Here is a 9,681-nt window from a genome sequence, read left to right as displayed (position 1 = left end):
AAAAGTTGATATTAAGAAAAAAATTGTAAATGGAAGATTATAAGAGAGGGTTTCGTGTGCCAGCAAAAGTTACTTGCGTGCCATGTTTGGCACGCGTGCCAGGGGTTGCCCACCCCTGGTCTAGAGATTTGATTGGCCAGATTTTTCTTTTCACTTTGCTCAGCTTTTTTTTTTTTTTTTGCAATATTTATGATTCATTTCTTCTCATTTTTCCTTAGAGCCATCTCACTGCCATTTAAAATTTAAATATCTATTTTCCTGGCACTATTTAAGGTAGCTTATCTTTTAAAGCACTTAGAGAGGAGGCAGGTCTTAGGTGGGCAGATTATTTCTTGCCTCCTCTTGCCGGCTCCTCTTGTCTCCCCAGCCTTCAGCACCACTGGTCCTTGTGGGACTCCCCTAAGGATCAGCTTCACTGCAGTGACTGACTCAGAGCGACCAGGCTTATTTATTAATAAGAATAGTCATAGTGAACGTTCTTTCATAAGCACATTCCATATGCTCCACAAAGTAGCTCTTTAAATCCTCAAAACACCTCCATAAGGTAGGTATTAACCCCCTTTTGCAGATGAGGACACGAAGGCTGAAAGGGGAAGCAGCCTGCCCAGTTCCACACAGCTAAGCAGTGGTAGGGTCTGCTCGTGGGTACTCGCAGGTGGCCAGGCCTCTGTGTTGAGATAACCCAAAGTTTCTGGTGCTGAAAGTGGCTGCTTCATCAGACCTCACGCTTCTCTGACAGGCCAAGCTCAATGTGCCCTCCAACCACTGCTATTTCACTTCGATTTCCCCCTTTTTTACCTTTACAACACATGGATTTAATCTGTTTCTTAATATGCAACACAATCCACAAAGCTTCTTGTTGGACACTGAGAAACCTTTAACACCAAAGAAACACTGTGAAGGGACAATGTTTTTAATGGTGAAGGTGCAGTGGGCAAAATCCCTGTGGAATTGTCACATCACCCGCCATGGGATCTGGCAGAGGAGGGAGCGAATCAGATCTGCTCAGTAGTAAAATGCTCTTTGTGTGTTAATAACGGTAGTGTTGGGAATGTCTTCCTTAGTTCTGAGAAAAAGTACTGCTCCGGCACCGGATGGCCTTCATTTTCTGAGGCCCACGGTACGTCTGGCTCTGATGAAAGCAACACAGGAATCCTGAGACGTGTGGACACCTCATTGGGAGCAGCTCGCACAGAGGTTGTCTGCAAGCAGGTGAGTTTCTTTGCGTTGTCTGTCGGGTTTTCCCTGATGCTGTCCCAAGTGCCACACAGAGCTCCCTTGTCCTTGGCAAGTCTAGTTGCCGCTGAAGCACATGGGGTTTCTACTCATGCAGCTTCCGATCCCTCCCTCCCCTCGTTCTGGGCCGTGCAGAGAAGAGAAAGAGCCTTCCTCCCACCCCCTGAGAAGCCTGTCCTGGGTCTAGCCTTCCAGAGCTGAGAGCAGAGTCAGGATCAGAAAGAAAGAGTTGGCCCTAACATTCTTTAGAACAGTGGCTCTCAACCTTCCTAATGCCGAGACCCTTTAATACAGTTCCTCATGTTGTGGTGACCCCCAATTTCATTGTTACAAATTGAACATAATTAAAGCATAGTGATTAATCACAAAAACAATATGTAATTATATATGTGTTTTCCAGTGGTCTTAGGTGACCCCTGTGAAAGGGTCGTTCGGCCCCCAAAGGGATCTCGACCCACATGTTGATAACCACTGCTTTAGAACAAGGACAGGCAGCAAAGGCCTAGTGTGCGTGGCATCTCCCCACCTTCTTCCCCACTTGGCCGTGTGTCATGGACAGAGTGACACGGCAGGTGACATCAGCGCACTATTCCCTCTGTGAGCTTGGTAGGAGAGCGAGCTTCAATCCAGACAGCAGATTCATTTTGATATGCTTGTGTGCTCAAATGTTCTGGTGGTGTAAAACTCCAGAGGCAAGCAGATAAGTAGAGCATAGTTTTATCCTTAATAAAAAAAATAATACACTGGCCACAACCATATTATTGAGTATTTACCCAGGAATTGTGTTAATGCTTTATATACATGTTATCAATTAATCGTCAACAGCTCTCTTAAATAGGTACAATTATTCCTATTTTATGGATGAGTAAATCGAGGCCTAATTTCAATAACTTGCTCATATTCTCTTTGATAAAACTGAGAGCAATTTACCACTTCTGTGCTCTGCCTACTTTCATTTCTTAATCAGATTCAATGGACTTCCCCCACACAGATGTTGAGCACTGGGTGGCCCCGTGGGGTTCATCTGACTACTTTTACGTAAGATCTCTTTCTCGGTGGAGAAATGACAGAGGCTTCTCTCCTTTGCAGTGTGAAGCTCACCTCGGCCATGTGTTTCCTGATGGACCTGGGCCTGCTGGCCAGAGGTTTTGCATCAACAGTGTGGCCCTGAAGTTCAAACCAGGGCAACCCTGACGCTCTCCAAGAGTCCCTTTCCCTTGCCACTCCTTCACTTACACCCTCAATTTTCAAACTTCCTGTGACTGACTTGTTTTATTTAACACTAAACTGGGCTACATTTGCTGCTGGCACCAAGCAAGTCACAACTTCTCAATCTTCTCTCCTTTGCAGTGTGAAGCTCACCTCGGCCATGTGTTTCCTGATGGACCTGGGCCTGCTGGCCAGAGGTTTTGCATCAACAGTGTGGCCCTGAAGTTCAAACCAGGGCAACCCTGACGGTTTCCAAGAGTCCCTTTCCCTTGCTACTCCTTCACTTACACCCTCAATTTTAAAAATTCCTGTGACTGAGTTTTATTTAATACTAAACTGGGCTAATTTGCTGCTGGCACCAAGCAAGTCACAACTTCTCTAATATATTTATCTGGAATGAACTCATCCCTGACTCCTGCTCTGACTGAGGAATTTCACAGAATGACAGAAGGGCAATTTCTTCCAGCCACTGACTTCCATAGGCTCTGCCTGGGATGCGAGGGCATGACTCTTAGGAGGCTAATGGACTGTAAGCCCAAAAATTCCTACAAAACTACCCTGAACTTTCCATTGCAGTTAAGTCCTTCATGGATGTATATACATGAGGTATTAAGTGAAAAAGTGGAAGGAAAATAAGGGATTAATCAATCCAGCATTGAAAGAAGTACCCAGGAGTAGGATTGTGGAGGAGCTGTGATTTGGGAGGCACCTATGGTGATGGATGGAGTGCATGACTCTTTCAAAATTTTGGAATGATTGAACATTCTAGTTCCAACCTTTTGACCCTCAAATAAGTTCCAATGGGAGCTTGTTAGATTTCAGCAATAGTGAGTAAAAGTGCCTACTGAACTTTTAAATGTTCAAATAAAAACCAACATTTGTTCGCTTTTTGTCTAAGTCTATGAATTTGCTCTTTTATTAAAAAATGACTAAATCAAATGCCAAAAAATAATTAAATTACATGGTCATAGCATTTGTTTATACTAACACAAGTGGCAACTAAAGTGTTTTATAAATTGAGAGTCTTGACTAATTTGCTATTGCATATTTAAATCATTTTCTTTGGGACTTTATGGGAAGAAAGGAAAATTATTCCATTTTTTCTTTATTCACTTGTAATGCGTATTCTTTTAGTGGTTACCTTGGAAATCACAATATGCATTGTTAACTTGTTATAGTCATGAAAATTATTACTTTTTTTTACTTCTCCAAGAATGCTAACCTTTGAACACTTTAAATTCCATGAATACCCTCCCATATTTTATGTTACTATTGTCATGTATTTAATTTTCCACACATTTTAAACCCCCAAAATTATTACTAATATATACCTATCAATATCATTTATATTTACCTGCATATTGCAACTCTCTGTTGCTCTTCATTTTTTCCTGATACTCCATGTTTCCCTGTGTGAGTATTTCCCTCTGCCTGAAGAACTCCTTTTGTATTTTCTTTTAGTTCATGATTCCTTGTGGTGAATCTTCTGTTTTTGTTGGTGAGAAAAATGTATTCTCCTTTTATTTTTTAAGCTTTATTAAGAAAAAAATTATATAAAAATTTGTACATATTTAGTGTATAAATTTTTATGAATTTGGTCTCCTTTGATTTTTGAGGAATTATTTTCCCTGGACATAGAATTCTAATTTTGGAGAAATTTTATTTTGATATTTTAAAGTTTTGTTCCATTGTCTTATGGCTTCCATTGTTCCTTCTGAGAAATCAACTGTCAGTCTTATTGTTGCTCCTTTGAAGGTAATGTGTTCCTCTCGTTCCTCAGCTGTTTTTGTGAATACCTAGTCTTCTTTGATTTTTAGCAGTTTACGATGTGAGCTGGTGTGGTTGTCTTTGTGTTTATCTTGCTTTGGATTCATAGAGCTTTTAATCTTAGATTGATATTTTCATTAGTTTTAGAAAATTATGTTATTATATCTTCATAATTGCTTTTCCTCTACTCTCCTTTCCTTCTGGAATTTGAATTACACAAATTTTAGGCTACTTATTGCATCCCACATATCTCTAAGGCTCTTTTCTGTATTTTTCCCATTCTTTCACATTTTTGTACTTCAGTTTGAAAATTTTCTGTCAATGTGCTCTCTAATTTACCAGTCTCATCTTTTTGCTTTTCTAGACTGCTTTTAAACAGATCTTATAAGTTCTTAATTTTAAGGTTGTACTTTTTTTAGTTCTAAAAATAACCATTTGATTCTCTTTTATAAATTCCCATTCTCTGTTGAAATTCTCCATAGGTGTGTTTTTCCTTCATATTTTTAATTTATTTCTTGAACATATTAAGCATACTTTTAAAAGCCCTTGTTAGCTAAACTTCACTATCTGGTTTACCTGTGGGTATATTCTGTCTTTTGATTTTTTAACCAGGTGTTCTTGCCTTTTGGAATATCTAGGAGTTTTTTTTATTAATTGAATTTCAGATATTATGTATTTTTAAAATATTGCACTCCCAGCTGATAATACCTTTCACTAGAGAGGATATACTTTTCTCTGTGCTGAGTAGAGTGGTAACCACTTGTTTAAATTCAATCAAAGACTGATCTGTATGTCCAGAAGCTGGTTGTACACCTGAAAAAGCTTTGTCTACCTGTTTTACCCCTGACCTTCCAGCCTGAAAGTCAACTGAGAGCCTGTGTATTCTGTGAGGCCCTTGTCCTAAAACAGTTTGAACTGTTAATCTTTGCTCATAAAAGTGATGAAAAGCAATACTCTGCTTTTCAGAGACTTTCCACTTAGGGTTTTAGCATCCTGACCCACACAGATCCCACATTCATCAAATGTGCCAGGAGGAACACTAGCCATTTACTTTGGGTTCCAAGTCTGCTTAGTGTTCTTATTTCTGTGTCCCCTATTAGATGCCCTTTGTGCGAACAAAGCCCAGATTCTCAGGCTCTTGGCAGAGTTCACAATTAGCAAATGATCCCAGGATAAAAGTGGCTCTTGGGGGTTCTTCCCTCCCTGGAATTGTGGTATGCAGAATAATGATTCCCCAAAGATGTCCAAATCCTAATCTCCAGAAGTGTAAATACGTTATCATCCGTGGTGATTATAATGTATTTGTGATGTGAATAGGTTAAGGACCTTGATACAAGGAGATAGATTATCCTGGATTATCCGGGTAAGTCTGTTCTAATCACATGAGTCCTTAGAAGTAGAGAACTTTCATGGCTCAGGACAGAGTAAGATGTGATGATGGCAGAGTGGCCAAAGAGATGCTGCGTTGAAGATGGAGGAAGAGAACCATGAACCAGAAAAGGCACAAGTATGGATTCTCCTGTAGGAATGCAGCCTTGCTGACATCTGTTGTATCTCAGTGAGTGTCTATTCTCAGTTACATGAGATAAATATGTATGTGTTTTTTGTTTGTTTGTTTTAAGCCCTCACCTGAGGATATGCTTTCACTAATTTTGTGAGAGAGAGCAAGGGAGAGAGAGAGAAACATCGATGTGAGAGAGAAACATTGATCAGTTGCCTCCTGCACGTGCCCCAACCAGGGATTGAATCTGCAACCTAAGTATTTGCCCTGACTGGGAACCAAACCTGCAACCTTTTGGTGAATGGAAGGATGCTCCAATCAACTGAGTCACCCAGCCAGGGCAAATATGTGTGTTTTTTTAAGCCATGGCATTGTGGTTATTTGTTACAACAGCAATAGAAAACTAATACAGGAGGCTTGGCCCCTTTAGTTCTTGTTACCGCCGAAGATTTCTGTTGCCCAAAGAGAGATAATTTCCATGTTTTTGTTTATACTAGTATGTTGTAGTTTTTCTGGATGAGAGTACTGGTATGCTGCTAACTACTCATTGCTCCTGGATAAAAGCCCACAATTTTCAGTTTCCAATTTTAACTTTGCCCTCACAAACATCCATGAGAGGGAGACAAAGACAGTATTTTTATTCTCATTTTACATTTGAAAAGTTCAGGAAGGTTAAATGAATTACCCAAAATCAGATAATGGGTAAGAAGCCAAGTCAGGACTACAATACAGGTCTCTGGACCCCATTATTCTAGTTCCTATGACTCACCACCAGAATCAAGGACTCCTTCCCCCCCGCCCCAAAATTATTTACTTATAGTCAAATGCACTTATTTTAGAGTGTACAATTTGCTGAATGTTAATAATTTTATGCAATCATGTAACCTCCACCACAAGTTTTCGGATCATTTCCTTCATGTGTTACAGGAAGCTGCCTCTTCTGTTAGAGTGCTTGCTGTGCTTAATATGTACATTAACTCTCTTGGCAAGAACCTTGCCCTTAACCTTGCTAGTTTACCCAGCACGCCAAGGTTAGGCATGCTGGGTAACATTGTAGACTCTCCTGGTTTTGCCATGGTAACATTGGTGGGGCATTCCCTTGATGAGTAGAATATTACTGTCCTGTGCACTCACATGTATGTGGCCAAAGGAACAGCTCCATGCTTTCTAATAGACCTAGAGAACATATAACAGGTTCCTCTCCTCTTTCCCTTTGTTTTTGTCATTTTGGTGAATTAATTGGAATGTGGTGGTTTTGGCTGAAGCCCTAATAGCCTTTTGTGGTGCTTCAAGATGAATCAAGGTGAATCAAGATGTTTTGTGCTGGATGCTGACTATGCATACAGACTGTTTGCTGTATTCTGGCTCCCAAACTCTAGTGGATTGTAAAGTGTATTCATTATATTATAGCCAGTTGAGATCTTGTTACAAACAAGATATAAATGGTGATATAAATCACCATTACCAGCTGATTATCGTCATACTATAAAAAATAGAAATCATTATTAAGGACCACAGATTCCATTTGCAAGCTGTTATGCTATCAGTTAAAAAAGAAAAAAAATCCCTGATGCCAATTTCATTTTGACTGTCAGTTGGGTTCTACTGTTTTATTTTTTAATCCCTGTATAATAGTTTAAGGAAATGTATTTATTTTAGAAAGGAAGGAATTCTAGGAAGAATAGTTGTATATTTATATGGTGACCATTTTTCCTTAGTATTAAATGTTGATTTCCATTTTTGTGCCTTTTTGTTTCTTTCTAGAAGCAGACTCTGCTTGTCTCTGCTTCCTCTCTTTGCTTCTCATCCAACTTAAAACAAAGAAATTGAAGGTAATCTGATTGTCAGAGACTATATAATTCAGACTCTTGGACGCTCATAGAAGAAAATTCAGAAAATACTGACTGATCAGAAAGGTTCCTTTTCCCCATTCAGTGTCCACCTCTGTAGCACTTTTTCCCAAGGATTTCCTGATTGCAGCAGTGTTTGCCACATATCTGTTTTGCCAGTTTTCACTCTGATTACATTTTCAATTAAGAAGGACTTTCCCCAAGAATAGCAACAGTTATTGCTGCATCAGTCTACCCAGCTTTCTGGAGGCCTCTACATGCAAACCAAGTACGAACTGTGTACCACTGTCACACTGAAGCGCTGAGTAATGCAGGTGGAGGAATTAGAGCAATTTAATAGAATATTATTTTTTCTCTCTCCAGGTATGATTTTCTTTGGCCACAGAAGAGAATCTTAATCATTTTAATGGATTAACAACTTTATAGATTAACCTCATATTCAAGAACTTTATGTCTATCTCTGATCATCAAATCAGTACACATATATACAGTGTAAAAAAAAGATGTAGTAAGAATTTGTTTGTTGTTTGAGTAACTAGAGAGTTATGACTAATGAAATGATCATTGGATTATGTGTTGGTGGGTTGGTTACATATCTGCTCCTCTTCATTAACAAAATAAATAAATAAATAACACCAAAACACACCATAAGTAACTAGCTTGACTTATATCTTAAGCTCTGAAAGGAATATCAAAATGTGAGAGCATTTTGGGCAGAGGATATGAATAGATATTTCTCCAAAGAAGACATACAAATGGCCAGCAGACCAATGAAAAGATGTTCAACATCACTGATCATCAGGAAAATGCAAATCAAAACTACAGTGAGGCCCTAACTGGTTTGGCTCAGTGGATAGAGCGTCAGCCTGCAGACTGAATGGTCCCAGGTTCGATTCTGGCCAAGGGCATGTACCTTGGTTGAAAAAAACTACAATGAGATAACACCTCACACCTGTCAGAATAGCTATTATCAATAAGTCAACAAACAAGTGTTGGAGAAGATGTAGAGAAAAAGAAACCCTTGTGCACTGTTGGTGGGATTGTAAATTAATGTTGCCATTATGGAAAACAGTATCATGGTTCTTCAAAAAATTAAAAACAGAATTACCATGTGACCCAGCAATTCCATATCTGAGTATTTGAAGAAATCCTGAGCACAAATTTGAAAAGATACATGCGCCTATAATAGCCAAGATATGGAAACAACCTAGGTGTCTATCGCTAGATGAATAAAGATGTGGTACACATACAGAGTGGGTAAAAGTAGGTTTACAGTTTGTATGGAAAATAATACAGTAATTAATAAATAATACAAGTATAAACTCTGTGTTTTGAATACTTACAGCTGAAAACCTACTTTTGCCCCACCATGTAAATGAATATTACTTAGCCAATAATTAATAAATAATACAAGAATAAACTCTGTGTTTTGAATACTTACAGCTGAAAAACTACTTTTGCCCCACCATGTAAACAATGGAATATTACTTAGCCATGAAAAAAGAATGAAATCTTGCCATTTGCTACAACAGGAAAAGACCTAGAAGGGTATTATGCTAAGTGAAATAAGTCAGACAGAGAAAGACAAGTGCCATATGATTTCACTTAAATGTGGAATCTAAAAAAACAAAACAGAAACAAGCTCATAGATAATGGTCGCCAGATAGCAGGGGTATTAAGAAGGGATGGATGGAAAAGGTGAAGGGATTAAGAAGTACAAATTGTCAGTTACAAAATAGGATTTAAAGTACAGCATAGGGAATATAGCCAGTGATATTGTAATAACTATGGTGCCAGATCATTACTGGACTTATCAGGGTGATCACTTCATGAGTAATATAAATGTCTAATCACTATGTTGTACACTTGAAATTAATATAATACTGTATGTCAACTGTAATTAGAAAGTAAGCTCATTTTTAAATGATTAATTTAAAACATTAAATTGATAAAATCTACACTAATAAAAGAGAAACATGGAAATTGGCGTACGACCACTACCCTTCCCATTGGCTAATCAGGGAGATATGCAAATTAACTGTCAGCCAAGATGGCGGCCGGCAGCCAGGCAGCTGGAAGCGAACATGAGGCTTGCTTCCTTCATTGAAGGAGGAAGCC

At 38.8% G+C, this 9,681-nt stretch overlaps 1 protein-coding gene across 1 annotated transcript in view; it reads left to right on the top strand.

Moving 5' to 3' along the window:
• The window catches only part of MSRB2 (methionine sulfoxide reductase B2), a 14,012-nt gene extending 11,474 nt beyond the window's left edge, over positions 1-2,538 (top strand). The window contains exons 3-4 of the mRNA XM_005865895.2: positions 1,065-1,212; positions 2,326-2,538. Coding sequence (XP_005865957.2) covers positions 1,065-1,212; positions 2,326-2,430 — 253 coding nt within the window. The 3' untranslated portion in view covers positions 2,431-2,538. The remainder of the gene's footprint in view (positions 1-1,064; positions 1,213-2,325) is intronic.
• Positions 2,539-9,681: the final 7,143 nt, after the last annotated feature.

This window comes from Myotis brandtii, unplaced genomic scaffold (genome assembly GCF_000412655.1).
Source record: "Myotis brandtii unplaced genomic scaffold, ASM41265v1 scaffold215, whole genome shotgun sequence".
Lineage (NCBI taxonomy): Eukaryota > Metazoa > Chordata > Mammalia > Chiroptera > Vespertilionidae > Myotis > Myotis brandtii.
The sequence above is the reverse complement of the archived record's forward strand: the minus strand, read 5'-3'. Positions and strand labels throughout refer to the sequence as shown.